The sequence below is a fragment of the Accipiter gentilis genome, chromosome 22 (assembly GCF_929443795.1).
Source record: "Accipiter gentilis chromosome 22, bAccGen1.1, whole genome shotgun sequence".
In the NCBI taxonomy this organism is placed as follows: Eukaryota; Metazoa; Chordata; class Aves; order Accipitriformes; family Accipitridae; genus Astur; species Astur gentilis.
The window spans coordinates 15,954,109-15,970,389 of record NC_064901.1 but is presented as its reverse complement, the minus strand read 5'-3'; the positions used below and the strand labels follow the sequence as shown (position 1 = coordinate 15,970,389).

The 16,281-nt window shown below is 45.7% G+C and overlaps 1 protein-coding gene across 5 annotated transcripts in view; it reads right to left on the bottom strand.

Annotated features, from left to right (window-relative positions):
* Window positions 1-344: 344 nt before the first annotated feature.
* Window positions 345-16,281, bottom strand: part of SUSD6 (sushi domain containing 6) — an 89,397-nt gene continuing 73,460 nt past the window's right edge. For all 5 annotated transcript variants that reach the window (XM_049825158.1, XM_049825159.1, XM_049825161.1 and 2 more), the window contains 4 exons: window positions 13,021-13,218; window positions 9,813-9,951; window positions 8,171-8,592; window positions 345-6,342 (listed from right to left, as the gene is read on the bottom strand). In XM_049825158.1, coding sequence (XP_049681115.1) covers window positions 6,317-6,342; window positions 8,171-8,592; window positions 9,813-9,951; window positions 13,021-13,218 — 785 coding nt within the window. In that variant the 3' untranslated portion in view covers window positions 345-6,316. The remainder of the gene's footprint in view (window positions 6,343-8,170; window positions 8,593-9,812; window positions 9,952-13,020; window positions 13,219-16,281) is intronic.

The window sequence follows — 16,281 nt, the reverse complement described above, 5'->3', positions numbered from 1 at the left end:
ACATCAGCCAAGACAACAGGTCCAGGAGGCACTTGAGTGATCACAGCCCTCCCAGAATGGCCCTTGAACCAACCTGGCCCCATTTCTCATGGAGTTATTTGCAGGCACACCAAGGGTGGCCTTTGCTTCTGAGAGTGGAAGGTATTGTTGGAAACAGAAGATCTTTCTAAGGCCGCACCAACTCTGTCCCTCCTCCCCCAAGCCACTTGAGCATCCCTAGCTTTAGCTTCATCCTGATCTTCACATGGAAGGCACTGCACTACTGCAACATATTCACTAATGATCTGCTGGATTTCCAGTCCACAAGGCCCAAGCAATTAAAGAAAATACACAAGAGATTATAGTTTCACTTCAAAAGAATTTTTTTTTTTTTAATTTAGAAATGCAGTTATATACATAGAACAATTAAATTAAACTTTGTACAAATATTAAAATACTATCTTCACACCCACTGCAATGTACAGGATACCAGAAAATATATATAAAATAAAGCAAAATAAAACCAATTGAGTGACATCCTGCACAGCATCAATTATGGTTTTGTTTTTAAATCCCACATATATATGGAGTACCATTCTGCAAATAATTCCATAGTGGTGCAATTCAGATAAAAAGAAAACGCATACAGGAAAGAAGATTAATGCACAAAGGCAATCAAGCTCCCCTTGCACTTGCATCAGCAACTACCAGCAGTCTACCCACCACATCATAGGACATCTGCTTCACAGACAACTTCACTTTGTTTTCTTTTGGAAGGAAGCAGATTTCAGAATCAGAACTAAAACATTTTCTAGCACAACTCAGTTGCCTCTGTCCTTGCTCACTCGAGGACAAAAGCAAAAGCACAGCTTACAGAAAGCATATGCAGAGCATCAGTAGAACCTGTTCTGGTGGGTACGTGTATCTGTACATCATCTGCACAGGGTCGAGTTTGGAAACAGTGCTCAACACGGGGCCCTGAAAAGAAGTGTGGGAAGTGGTGTGCTCTGTCCTGCTGTGGAAGGGCAGGAGGAGTGGATGAAGGATTGGAAAAAGGCTTATTTCCTGTATAAAAATACACCTTAAAATGAAGCCTGCTCTAGGAAACCTCTCTGTACTTTCAAAGCATATCATAGAGAATGAATGTTTTCTAATGAAGTCCTTCTGCAGACAAAGGTTTTCACAAAGAGCAAGTTCAATCTGCAGTTCCCTGGTAAGGACTGAAGAGTGAGGATGGGGTGAGGCAGGATGTGCAAAATGGATGAGATTTATTGCATTTATATGCAGAAACCAGAAAGTGAAATTCATTTAATTAGTTGTCTGGATAGAGTAAGGCAGATTTTTTTTTTTTTTTTTTGTAAAACAACTGCTATCAGAACAGTAACACCAGGTTTTGCAAATATGTTCTAAGAAGGTCAGCAAGGAAATCTCAGTGTGAACCAGTTGTACATTTTTTTTTTTATTTTTTTTATACAGCAAGCCTGCTGGTGTCTGCTAAATCATCTAAACAAAGCACAAGCTTCTTACAACCTGGTCAAGAATGCATTAGCTCATTAGCCTGCAGCATACCTCTGTTTTCAGTCACGGCTCTTCCTTACCCTCCTCCTTGTGTTCCCTTTTCTGTGCTGCAGATGACTTCACCATCCCAGATTATTTCCAATGGCTGAGCCTGTTGCAGTCTCAGCCCCACTCCTCAGTACTGACCTGTCATCCACCTCTGGGAGCATCTTGGGATGTTTCCTCCCAAATCACATGGAACAGATTTCTTCCTAACACACCTGACTTCTCCATGTGCTGAAAGGCCAAATAAAGGCTCCAGATGCATTAAACGATTCACCACCCCAGAGTTGAAAGGCTAAGCAGAAATCTCAGGGGAGACATCCAAGGGGTGAACAAGCAGCATGCTTGCTGAGTAAGCATTCTTTTACACAGCAAGTTCCCTGGTGGTTAAGAAAAAGGATAAAAATGCATTAAGCTCTTCTCCCTCCTAAACTCATGAAGTCTTAACTCAGCAACAACTCCACAGGCTCACATGCTGCAGCACGTCTCTCCTCCCGATTTCATTTTTTACCTCTTCTGCAGTTAATGATGGGGAGATGCAAGCTATTTAAAACCAGAACGCACAAAACCATCTCTCTCACCAATGCTGCCAACCCCCTTCAAGGTGGCAGTAGGCTCTGAAACAATCCAAGCTGACTCATCCTGTGAGCTGAGCTTCATGATGCAGATCCTGACAGGAGACTACCCTGCTTCCCCATGGGTTACTGTCAGCTTCACTTTCTGGTTCTATCAGGCCGGTCCAGTTCTGCAACGCTTGGGCTGTAAACACTGCAGTAGGTTGCATTTTATTTATTTAAAAAAAACCAACCCAACTATGTAACTGAGAGGGAGCAAGGAGGTTTTGCTATTGCACATAATACTCTGAATTTCTGAAATGCCCTTTTTTTTAACCTATCAGACTCCAAAAATAACATAAACCTTTCAAATAAGTGCTATTTTTATTTTTCCAATGTAAGTAAATCATTTTAATGTTCTTGAATATCACAGGATCCAGCATGTATGACAGAGCATGAGATGATTATGTCAGGAGTGTTAAATAAGAAAACATGCCTCCCTCTGAATTCTTTTGCCAGACATAGGTGGGAAAAAAGGTAAGGAGGCTGTGGCCCAATCTGAAAAAAAAAAAAAATCATTTACTATGTGGTATCTTGCAAGGCTGAGCCCCTGTGCTCCCAATCCACCACACTGAGATGCAGGCTGCATCTACCTATGGCAACAGCCAACGAGGACACACTCTTTGCTCAGAGGTAATGAATGCTCCTGAGATAGAGCAGAGCTCACAACTGAGGGAATCTTTAAGCCTCAGCCCTTGCTCCATTAGTAAAGACAGTTCTGTGCAATTTAGTTTTTCCTAAATCTCTGCCCAGAAGAATTTCCAATCCTTCAGCCTCCACAGGATTAAAACAAACATGAACAAGTAACAATCAGTAAAGTGAGGCCTTGCTTCCCCTCCCCCTAGAAAAAAAAAATTGTAAAGCAGACATCTCTCAGGCTCCTTCCCAGCCATTCTACCTCATTTTATATGAAAATAAACTCTAAAGCTGAGGACGTGGGCAAGAGGAATGTGATGCCCCCGAACAGTCTTCCATGTTCTGGCTTGCACAGGTCCTTGGTGCCTGCTCCCATAAGCGTTGCTGCAGGGGACACTCTTCCGCAAGCGCTGGAAACATCAGCTGGGGTTACCAGCCAGCACAGCAGAGACTGGCCTGGGAGCTGCTGGTGTATCCTCAGCAAGCCAACAGAAGCTGCCTGTTTATGCCTGATCACAAGATCTACGCTTGCGGAGGTGGAGCAAAATATGCATTTCCCCTGTCCTTAGTAAAGCCATTTCCCACAATTTCTATAAATGAAACAAAATTAAAGCACTCCCTCTTCTGTGCAGCTTGCTTCCTTCTCTTCCCCACCCAATTGAATTTTCTTTCCCAAACTGGCATCTGCTTGCTTTACAATAGCAGAGAGAGGAGGCAGGGCCACACGGTACGTGCTTTCTGCTGGCGGAGCAGGCGCTCGTCCAGGGTAAGGTCAGGCCTTGGGATCAGCTTCCAGCCTCGTTGTAGGATTCTCCCACCAACCCGGTGCGAACACGGAGTTAAAGGACTGTCCCTTGCAGGAGGACAGCCTGTACCTGGCTTCTGCACCTTGACTGCTGAGCGTCAGTTTGAGTAGACAGGACCTTAAATGCATGAAGAGCAACTCTCCTGCTCCAAGTTGGTTAGGTAGCAGGAAAGAAGTCACGTAGTCTTCCCTCCCCACTCCCTTAGCACAACACTCGCTCAATCCTTCCATCTGCCCCGACAGACTAGTGAATGAGACAATTTGCTCAAGCTTAGACCATTTCCACGGTAGGAGTTAAAAACTAAATACAAGCGTTCCCATGCTTATTTTCTAAAATTCCAATAGCAGATGGGTAAACAACATTTGCCCTCTACAGTGCTTGAAGCTGAGACACTGCAGCCCACTGTAAAATGAGGTGGGATTTTCACCATCCAAACTGAACAGAAAATACCTAAACCACCCAAATGGGATTTATCAAATCCTTGTGTTACTGCAAGGTAACATGAGCTATAGGGAAGGAAGTTTAAAATACTGTATTTTTAAATTAACAACATCCCTCTAAAACAAGGATAGGGAAAATAGGATTCTTCCATCCACAGGCACGCGCTGTCCCAGGTGTCCTGGGATTTAACAGCTAATCAGGAACAGGAGCAGCAGGTACATGGCTGGATACTATGGCCAATCCCCATTTTCAGGAACTGGAGCTAAGCCACAGTGATTTTATATATAAAGGTGTTGTGTCACTTTTACCAAGTGCTGTGATGGTATGTTCCTGGAGCAACAAGGATGAGGATGGTGAGGTTTGTAAACCAAAAGCAAAGCAGCAAAGACAGCATCCCTATTTACCTGTACATTACCACATGATGTGTAAGGCCATGACGTTTTGCTCCTTCAACTCAAAAATTTAGCAGCTTCTCACAGGGCAAACGCTTCCCTGGTTACTTCAAGACAGTTATGACAAAGTACACGCACCTAAGAAGCCAACTCTTCTTGCTGAAACCAATCCCACAGAACAGCGTCCAGACCTCCCCAGTGAAGAGCCTTACAATCACCACAATGCTTTTGTGATCAGATCACCTACCCCAGATGAATGTGGCTTCCTGCAAAAGGAGAGACCTGTTAACAGCAACCAGGATATTCTGACCTGCTGTAGGTAACTGTGGGGGGCAGAGGTATACGTATTTTTGGATTTTCTTTTCCCTGCTACCAGAACTTGAAACAATCTTCGAAACTTAGGTTCAGGAATAAGCTACGGTCTCCTCTGGCACTGCTGTCAATGTAGCCAACCCCCCCTCACAGCAACAGGCAACTGCCTTGTATTTAGGAGACTTTATAAACACTGCTTACTCCCAGCCACAAGGAAGAAGCTTTTCACCTTGGGCCCACTGAAGCCCATTAAGATAAAAAAGCAGACTCTTGCTGTATGAAACTAGGAAGACACACTAGCCTCCGAGATGGTAGCTACCCAGGATTCAAATACCAAGGTACCTGTGTGGCTGGAAAGGTCATTTGGGATTGCATCAACGGCACTAAGCATTCGCTACCTACGGGCATTTTTTCTGTTGACCTTTGCAAACACCTGAACCACTTCCAGATTACATCTCAAAAGCGTTACCTCTGCCTGAAGATCTGACAAAAAGAACCTAAGCTTTAGTGCAGAGCCACCTTAACTGAAAAAGCTTTGAGACACACAGCTTATTCAGAAGAGCAGGGATACAAATTTGGTTCCAGTCCTGATGCCTCAGTGAATGGGGCTAACTCATAGTTAACACAGGGTTGGTTAACTGAAAGTCACACCCTCCAAGCTTTCTGGACCCTGCCAACCACTGGCCATTCTCCAAGGCTCTTCTACAATCTAACACCAGGAGCTGCTCTGGCACCAGACTAAAGCTGAAAGCGTTGTTCTATTGGTAGTACAGTCCCAGTCCCAGCTTCTAGAAACTCAGAATAATCAAATGGGCTGCACAGGTAGAGAAAGAAGGAGACCTAAGTGATTTTCAGGAATGGACTCCTGCTGAGATGGTTTTTGAGAAGGGGGCAGGGGGCATTCCTACATGTTGGACTTCTCAGCCTTCAGCGCTCTAGCAATTCTCAACGAACTGTTATTGCACAGCTAAGTTGTCACACAGCCCAACTCATCTGAGGCGCTTCTAGACATCACAAGCTGCCCCTTAACTGGGATCCCTCCCAAGCCCAGCTTCGGTCCCAGCAAGGCGTTTTGTCCTGCCTTACCACAAACAGGATGCCGGAAGAAGAGCCTATATAACATACATACGTGTATATATATATACTGTGTCTGCACCCAGTGAGCAAGCGGTTTTAGCCCCTGCTCTCTGGGCAGCAGAAGGGCTAGAGAGGCTGATAAGCTGCAACAAGCCGGTGTGAGTAGGAGAAAGGCACGAGAAAAGAGCAGCTCTTCAGAGACTGCTGTCAAACATCTGGCTGGGGAAGAGGAGGGGAGAGCTCAAATCCACTCTGTTCCTTGAGCCCCTGATGCTGATGGGATGGGGAAGCCAGCGCTGCACCAACTCCACTGGTGCATCCAGGAGGCAACCTGGCGACATCCTTTGGATCTTCAGCTGAGGGCATCTCTGCTTGGAGGTATCCAGGACACAGCTCGCGAGGATGGGGAAGGCTGCACAGAGTGCTTCTGTCCTGAAGGCAGGGGGAGGGGAGGAGGAAGAAATCCAAGAGGGAGAAGGCTAGACAAACACAGCAGGCCTCATGCTTCCTTCAATAAGGGAATATCTGAACGGTGGGGAGAGGAAAAAAAAAAGAAAAAGTAGTCAAACTTCTGCAGTTCAACACACACCAGAAAAACTACTATTGAAAGCAAGACAGGCTCCCACTTCCATAACAAGATAATGCAGTGGTCTTCCTCTCATCACAACACAGTAGAAGGGACCTCTGGAGGACTCTGCTCCAACACGCCCCTGCGAGCTGGACCATCGCCAGCTGCAGCCTTGAAAATGTCCCAAGGACAGAGACTCCACCACCTCTCTGGGTGCCCATCTGGTCCTGCGCTACCCTCCTAGTGCAAAATATTTTCCTAATGCTCTATGTGAATCTGTGAAGTTACAGCTTGTGGCCACTGCCCCATGTTATATCCGCTGGCTGAGAAGAGTTTGGCTCCATAGTCTTTTCAACTCCCTGTAAAGTAATTGTAATTAATTGTTGGCTTGGCCCTTAGCTGCTTCTTCACCAAATTAAAGAAGCCCAGCTCCCTTAGTCACTCCTCACAAGCCCCTAGCTATGGTGGCAGGCCTCCAACAGAGCCTGTCCAGTTTCTCCACATCTCTTTTGAACTGGGGGTCCCACAACAAGATACAGTAAAGCATCACCAATGTGGTTTAGGGGAAGGTAATAACTTCCCTTAAGAATGACAGTTTCCTTCTTTCCCATGACTTTGTCAATCTTCTAGTTCCTCAAAATGTCCAAGACACATTTCTTACTGTGACAGGCATGGTTGCAAATACAAGGATCACACCTGCCCTTATCTAATTCAAAGAAATGCAACCTCCTCACGTAGCTGCAGCTTCCTCATCTTTGAGCCATAAGCACAAGCTTCATGGTCTCCTGCTGCAAGGGGCAATCTGCTACTGTACAAGCCTTAGAGGCAGTACATGTTTCCTGGCAGTGACAAAAATGACACAGTGCAGAGGCAACATCCTCTAATTTCTACACTACGGACATTTTTTGTTAAGTTTCACTTTTGGATTTCTGCTGTTCACACACTTGAGGTTTAATGCCCATCTCAGGACATGTTGCCATTTCTGCCCTTTAGCAGAAATCCCCTTTAACCGTTTTTACTTCAGGCGTTCTAGGTGGCATTACTATGGCCCTAGGGCTCGACACCATGGAAGGAAGTTCTGCCCTGAGCTACCTACAAGCCAGTTACACTTCTTGCCTAAGACACAGCACTCTCTGCAGAAGCAACCTTAACCTGCAGCTTCACATCAGCTCTGGCATTGTAAAGCCACTCCTTCAGGGCAGAACACCAGTGAAGAATGCGAGATGCACTGACTGCTTAACAGACTTGCCCTTCTGCCCTGTACAGTAAGTTCAACCACATCCCTTTTAGGTCTTCTCTGCCACATGCCAAGGCTGTGGCACTGTATGCACTGTAGCAGTAAGCTGCTTACTAAAACAGTCTAAGAATGAAGAAGTCCAAACATCACAAAGGGTTTGTATTCCAAGCGTATCCTCCCACTCCCACCAACTTGTTTTCCACAAACACAGCTATTTTACTGCATTTGCACTATGATGCTAGAGGCTGGCATTTCTCTGCAAATCCTTTGCTAAGACAACAAGAGTGAGCAGCAGAACTCCAATAGTCTTTCCAGACTGCCCTAGGCTCCCAGTTGGGGAGTGCCATATGCTTCAGAAGAAGGTATTAAATACTCCTTGCACATCTAAGTTGTGAAACATGCCATGAAGACTGGGACAACTCTTTTCAAAAACTCCTCTGGTGCCTGACATACATAGGGGCATTCCTTGCCATTTCCACCCTAGGTAGTCAACTGCAGAACCTATCTTACAAGGGTCTCATTCAGCACTCCTTGCCCAAGTCACGTACCATCTGTGTATTCCTCGGAGGAAGTGAGTGATAAAAGGCTCTGTATGTCACTGCTTTCTGAATCTTGGACCTCTTTGTGTACAGGTCTACTGCTAGCCATGCCGGCTACCCAGGAAGAGGTAGCAGCCTGATGCACAAGAACAGTTTCAGAGCGCTGAGAGCTGCTGGCTTCACACAGTCCAGAATGTCCAGGGGCTTCATCTTCTCTTTCAAAGCTATTGCAAGCCCCTTGGTCCTGCTGCTGTATCTCTCTGGCTCCGTTCTGCCCAGCTCCCTCCGAGAGCACGATCTGCACTCGGGAGTCCGAGGGTGGAATGCAGTTCCCTGTGCTCCCATACACCGCTTCTTCATAGGATGGCAAGGCCACTTGGACACCATCCACCATGATAGAGACCTGATCTCCAGACACACCTTGGTCTCGCCTCAAAAAAAAGAAACAAAGGGGGGGAGGGGGGGGAGTCAAGTTAGCATTTATATTTTTATATATATATGTTAGAGAACTCCAGTAACGTCCCACAGCAGAACTCTAATGCTCACCATTGACTTATTTAGGGGAGAACAGACAGAAACACGAATGGTGGTTTAACAAGGTCAGGCAAGCATAGCCTTGCCGCCCTGCTGTGAATTGCCATAAACATGAGCAGGGGCTGTAATTCACAGTACCTGATGGATTTAGCCACAAGAGCTGAAAAGGTTACAATGCTTCCCACCTCACCTGCCTCCATAACTAAATCTGACACAGATCATGACTCCAAGCCCTCTGCTGTCACAGCCAGCAGTTAAAAAAGAGCTCTGACTGCCACCAATTTCAGCTTGTTACACTGCTATATTCTGCAACACCCAGCACTGCCTGTTCTGCCACCTTTGCTCCTGGCCAGATAACCTCTGGTGGGGTGGGGCAGACAGCTCTTAAACTGACACAGTGTGAATCACCTAGGCTCATGAGTCAGAGGCCCGAGATTGAATTTTACTTTTCCAGTGGTTTGGACTTCTTCAGAAAAGGCCAGACTCCAAAGCACCACCTCTGAACCTCCCTGCTGCTGGACAGCCATGTCTGCTCTTATTTAAGGAGTACTAGTAGCTGGTTCAGAAGAGTCCACAGTGACTTTGTTGACCTCAGCTGGCAGCAGTGTTATGGCTGGGTCTCTTCTCTCATCCACAAACCCAGGCCAGGAGGGTTCTCCTCCCACAGCAGGGAAGGATGGCAGATTTGCAAGTATATCTAATCAGCAGAACTGCCTGAATTCGTGTCTGTAGGATCTCACAGACAGACTGAGGGGGATGCATATACATATCCAGACACACTGGTAGCTATCCAAGGCCAGAAGAGGCAGGAGACTGATCTATAGCCAGGCTAGTAGGGATCATAACTTTTCACATTCAAAGCCAAGGAAAAAAAGCAAGGAAGCCACACATCAGATGGCATGTTAGAATGGGGACTGCAGCTGGCTATTGCAGACCACCATTTCAGACTACTGCCAGACCATGGGGCAGAGGTGCCACTGAAGTGATTAAAACAGGAGCAGAGAAGCAAGGAGGTTAAATTGCTTCAAAATGAAGGCCTGAAACAAGTACCTTAATGGGTTTCTGCTGCAAAGAAAGAGGATGCCTCTGAGCCCCTCCAAATCCCAGCTATACTTACCTGCTATGATGGAAAGACTTCAGCTTTGGCTGCAGCAAAACAAACAGCACAACTAAGAGCAGAATCAGGGCGACGGAGCTTGCTGTGGAGGCTACTATGGACAGCGTGGGTACTCCAATTGTTGGAGGAGAGTCCTTTTCTACAAAACCAAGAGGAACACAAGGTAAAATGATCCACTCCCTTAAATCACTGCCATAGAGAAGGAAAAACATCCACATTGCCTGCTCTCAGGAGTTACACTTGGGTGCACATGTGAGGAGCCCAAGTTTCCCATACAGTCAAGGCACACCAGCTATTCTTGTAGAACACAGTTCAGAGCCCAGGCTGACACCTCTCCATCAGCTGTAAAGGAAACCTAAAATAAAACATGCACATACAAGGGTCCTTTGGAAAAACACAAGGCAAACAGAAAAGCAGTGCAAGAAGGCCATGGGAACTGACAAATTGTGGTAAGGGTCATGTTATATATAGATCTGGCTAAGCAAAAGCTTAAAAGTGTCCTGATGTCACCAGCAAGGCCAATAATTGTCTAGCACAATAAGCAGGATATTTTAGGGCAAGCAAGAGGAAAAGTTCCAAATAATGGGTTTTCTTGGCTAACAGAACAGCCTCCCAAAGGAAGGGGTGGAAGTCACCTGGCTGGGTATATTTAAGACGCAGCAAGTATTCAGTTTCTCACATGAACTTATGCCAGGGAACAGAGATGGAAGGCAGCTGTTGCTTCAGGATGCTGAGTTTTCAGTGTTAGATACATGTGCCCTGTTCACATTACTCCTTCCTACCCTTCCTCAGCTGTGCAGTGTAACTGTACAGGAACCAATTTGGCTTTTACAGGTCCCTTGCAAGACCTAAATTGGGAGTGGAGTGAGAACAGCCTGGAACTGGTATTGCTGAGCACTGCATATCATGCTTAGAATGCTACACTAGTCCTTTCACCTCCCTAGTGCAAATAACTATGTGTGTTGCCTCTGTCCCTAATTTAAGTCTGTGGTAGAGATCTGAAAAGCCTCACCCCCCCCACTGGCAAAAACTATTGTGCACTTCACATTCAGGGCATTCCCATGCATGCAATTCCTCAATCCCTTTTTGCTATATTCAACACATTCTTCGGGAGCACAGGTCTCAAACTGCAGGGGGAATGCAGGACACACATGCAGTTAGGGATGAGGGGAAGAAGAGCATGCAAACAGAAGAAAAAAGCTGGAGGACCACCATTTTTAAGCCTGCAGACTGAAATCTATGCCTGAAACAGGCATGTAAGCGGGAAAGCCAGTCTGCATTTTCTGCATCTTCTCTTGGGGTCAAACCTATTGGTCTAGTTGTTTTGAACGTGTTCTCCTGAAATTTTTCAGAAGTAGCTTGACCTCTCCCCAGGGAAAAAAAACAAAAACAAACAATCCAAAAAAACCCCAACAAAACCAAAAACCAACAACGTTTGGTACATTTTTTTCCCAATGGCAAATAGGGTTGAGTAAGGATTCCCATTTTCAGCATTAATCATGGCACTTTGAGTACACTGACAGGGAAAAGGGTGCTCCATTTTCAGCATCAGTACACAATGCTGTAAAACTGCTCACTACCCAGGCTACGCTCCAGCACATTCACCGTCTCATATTCCAACTGGATGCTCACTAACTCATACAATAAACTCTCAAAAGGCTATGGGGCTGACAGGCTCAGAGCTACACAAAACATCTGATAACTGCTAGGGATTTCATGTACTCTATATGGAGCAGGTGGGATCTTACCCAGTACCAATCATTTTAAGACCTACTGTCTTTCTCTCTACAGTCTCCCACCTCCTCCTCCTTTTAGCCCTATGAAAGAGATCTGCTAGTTAAACCTCAGCCGTCTCTGACCCTGACCAGTTGTTTCAAAGTCCATGCTGTGAAAGCAATACCTTTTTCAGTGGGTCAGACTTTTAAGGCTCCATATTTTTGATAAGGCCACTAATCCTTCAGAATGCTAAAGAAATTTGAGGGGTTTCTGCTCATCACAACACAATCCCTTCAACTCTCATATAGACCAAGTGCCACCATGCAGGAACGCCACCCAGGGAACACTATCTGCAATAGCACAGCTTTGTTCTCCAGCCTGGGTGCAGCAAGGGGAAGAGGGACCACTGTGGAAAGGAAGCTTATGCTGAATTTGAAAAGCCTCTTCAGGATCTACTTGCTGCCAGGTAAACTCCCAGCTCCCTTGCTTACACATCATAGGAAAGGGCTATTGGAGCAGCTATGACAGAGACACTGAGAAGACAGCATCTTTGAGACAGGACAGGACGTTCCAGAGATCACAAGTATGCAGTGAGCTCCATAAAGAGCTTGAAGAAAGTGCTTTTCTGTTTCCTTCCAATTAAGCTAACACATTTTGCTTTATGGATAACGAGACTTAATTCTGGAGTGTACATCTCACTGATAACCGAGCAGCAAGACTATCAATAAGCCAAACTTGAAGAGTGGAGAGAGTTTTCCCTTTATACAGTATGCATACTTTTAAAACCAGAAGAGCCGTAGGCAAACTAAGAGCTGTATTATGAACATTTTCCTGCAAACTTTTATTTACTTTCCTCCTTTGATGGAGGAATTCCTGTTTAGCTGGGAGAGACCCACAAAACAAAAGCTGTCCACTTCCATGTGGACAGAAGCAGAAATCATTTGTCAGCAATGTTCTTTCCTGCCAGTACAGTGAAAAGCAGCACCATCGAGCTCTTTGCCACAGGAGGCCAACAGTTACTTAAGCTGTTCACAAGGAAGATCAGCTCTACATACTCACACGCGCATGCATGCACACATGTGGACAGATGGGTACACCACTGAGGGAAATGTACTGTCAAGCCCATCAGGAGCAAAACCAGACAGCATAGAAAATGCTTCAATTAGGGCCTCCCCCATTTCCGGGATGAGAAATTTTTGACACTGTCAAAATAAGAGGCTCCACATAAGTAACAAGTTGCCTCCTTTATACTCCTTTCCATGGGTTGTCTCCTTGTGTAAGGGACTCTCAGCTTGCATCTGATGGGCTGCTACGGAAAAGACGTCTTTATTAAAGAGCTATGACTGTGAGCCGCATTTATGAAATTGCTGGAGCAATGAGAGGCAGCTGTATAGACTTCCTCAGCATCACACTGACTCAGTGTTTAAGGATAATCTCAAAAGCCAATGTAAGGGCAATTCTGACTGTCCCACTGGAGTCAGGGAGCACTCACCCGGGCTGAGCCTGCAGCTGACTTCCATGGCTGGGTTCCACTCTCCATTCTTGCAGGTCAAGTATTTATAATCTCCTTTCAGCATGTAGCCTTCGACACACAGATACTCTATAACACTGCCTGAAGTCAGAGGGTTGTTGCAGGGACTAGGGTGGCATTTATAGCCTCCATTCTCAGGCTGTGGTGGCTGGGGACAATCTGGAAAAAAAAGAAAGCATCATGCAGGATATCTCAGAGGAAGACATCTGTTGCACAATAGATACGGCACATAGGCAGACTTCCACCTACGAACACCCACTAAATTAAGAAACTACCAAAACCGAGAAGAAAGACTGTTACACAACGGCAGAGAACACTGTTCAGTTTCACCTCTGATGTGTCTTCTGCGATTGCTAAATACTGCTTGTTATCCCAGTAGTAAAATCTAGCTGGCAGGCATCAAACTGGTGATATTTTTGAACAGTGACACAACAGAGATTCCACATGAGAGAGGCCCGGAAAATCCTTGGTGCTATCTTTTCCCCAAAGCTGTTTCACTAGAGACTGGGGGCAACCTAACAACCAGGCTTTCCTATTAGCCTGACACAGAAAAAACACGAGACCTCCTACAGAAACTAATGAAGAATGCAAACACCCCACTGTACTATGGGTACAATGTCAAGGTACAGAGCTGCCCCATAAGGCACACTGGAAGCCTCTAAGAGCACACTGATTTTAGCTATTTTGCATAGATATACCATCAACACTATGAGGAACAGAGCTTTGCTGCAGTAGGACCAAATATTCTAGCCTATTTTCAAAAAGGAATTAGTTATATTACAAAGACATTTCTAAAAAACCCTCTGTTCACCTATAGGAAGTCTGGAGTGCTGAAGGCACTTTACATTTCTCTTTGCATCTCCCCTATCCTGACTAACAGGTATAGACATAGCACATGCCAGAAATTTTCTTGTAGAATTTTCAATAGCCATTTCAAATAAAAACAACAAACCACGAATGAGGAAACTGCACTGAAAACAGAATATTTGTATTGCTTAGAATTTTCTCTCCTCTAGCAGGTCACAGTGACCCTACAGATCAGCCCCAACACCTCCCACTGATGCTACTTATCTGGCTGAAGGAAAGAGAAATACAGATTATTTTTTTTCCTTTAAATCCACATCAGCTTCCCAAACTTCACAAAAGAAAATACATCAAAGATCCCTCTTGAGATATTTTGGGGCATGGAAAACCAGCCCTCCCACCCACCCTGCTCCATCACAGCATGGTGATCCAGGCCTGCCCTTAAACCCTGGAGCATGCATTCCCACCTTCTGCCTCTAAGTGTCCCACTTACTGTGGGACAAATAGCGAGAAACAGCTGGGCAAAGTTCAAGTGACTGGATTTTGGGCAAGATTGAGAAGCAAAAGAAAACTTCAGAGATTCATTCCACTGTGGAAAAATTTGCCACACTGCTGCAGTGCAAGTGACCCTTGAACCTGATCACATGTGTGAATGAATCATAGGTATTGCCTTGTAAATACCAGTAAACCCTGAGATGAAGTGCTGAGTGAAGCCAAAAACCCTCTGGTGTGAGTTCTGCCAGCTTTATAACTGCAATTCAATTTACTTCTTGAGAGAAGGTTAACAGGGGTCTAAGCAGCAGCTTTTCAATAAGACTTTGTTCTTGAGGAGATTTATTCTTAAATAAGCTTCAGAGAAGCCACTGTCCCATGCCTCATGAGTATTAACTGTTGCCTCTTCTGTGTTTCTTTAGTTTTCCTTTCTGTAATAATTTCCCACTTTGTAACCAATGTTTTAACCCTTCACCTTATGAGGCTAAAACTTGCTTTCGCTTTAAGCCTGTCCAACACTTAGGGTCAGCTGGGATCAGCTGAAGCAACAGACTCATGACACACTTCACATTCAGGCACATAGACAAATGCCCAGCTTCACCTACAGCCCAGGAGAGAGCTTTCTTGCTAAACTGCAAGGACCCATTTGAGCACCAGAAATATTCTCAGCAGTTTAACACATACCTCTCCAGGCAATGGTAGAGAGCTGTGGGGAAAAGCTACTGTTACCACAGCAGCTGCTGAAACTCGGGAGCAGAGGACAACTTCCCTAACACCACAGGAGGTACCTGGAATTGCTTAGGCACCACACGCAGTACCTTTCTGCTAACTGCAGCAAAAAGAGCTCATTCTCTCTGTTCCCCCTTCTCCTGAGCTGTACCCATACGTGGCCATTGGACCAGGAGCCCTTTTGGACCAGGCAGCAGCTCACTGTTCGGTTCCCCTTCTATCATAAAGTACCACCTATGCTGACAAGGTTTGAGTTATGTGAAAAAATCAGCTAGCCAACAAGAGACAAGCACTCATTTACACTGCATTAGTGCTCTCAAAGCCTTGGAAATACCACTGCATCAGTGACCTACAGAACCCTGACTTGGCCTCCTTGCACAAGGGCTTCAGGAGGAGATGCACAGCTACGCAACTGCAGATTGGTTTCCTTGTCACCTCCACAGGCCGCTTGGCAAAAGGAGAGAAGCAGCTGATATGTGTGTTCAGTCAGTTGTCCCTGACTTGTCCTCTTCACACAGGGAAGAGATTGCAGAATTAGTCACATCCCCTTTTTTGCCCCACCTCCTTAGGTCATTTGACATCACAGCATCCAAGAGCATCACAAGTATTTTAAAACGTCACCTTCACGATGACAGAAGAACCCTTTTTATGTGTTGGGGAAATAGATAAAAAAAGATCTGGATCAGGCAGCCAGAACATCAATACCCTCCACCCTTAACCTGACTGAGCAACTCTGAGCAACCCCAGCTCCCCTGGAAGACCCCCTGAATTGTCCTTTGCAAGGAAGCCTCAGGGGAACAGAGCATCTCGGAGCCTGCAGCTTTGGAGAGAGCTACTAGACAGTGCTGATGGCTTTAAAGATTGCTGGAGGTGGCCCAGACAAGGGTTGGGTGGGTAAGATGATGGACTGGTGGTGCCTGAAAAACTGAGGAAGTCGAACACCCCTGCTCCCTGCTGGACCAGCTCCCTTTCCCTGGCATCTCTGACAGAGCTCAGCACCTCTGCGAACCAGGGCCCAGCCCAGAGTAACACAGGCACCCAGAAAGCTTGTGTCCTGGTTTCAGCTGGGATAGAGTTAAGTTTCTTTCTAGTAGTTGGTATAGTGCTATGTTTTGGGTTCAGTATGAGAATAATGTTGATAGCAACAATTAAGTCAAGGATTTTTCAGCTTCTCATGCCCGGCCAGCAAGAAGGCTG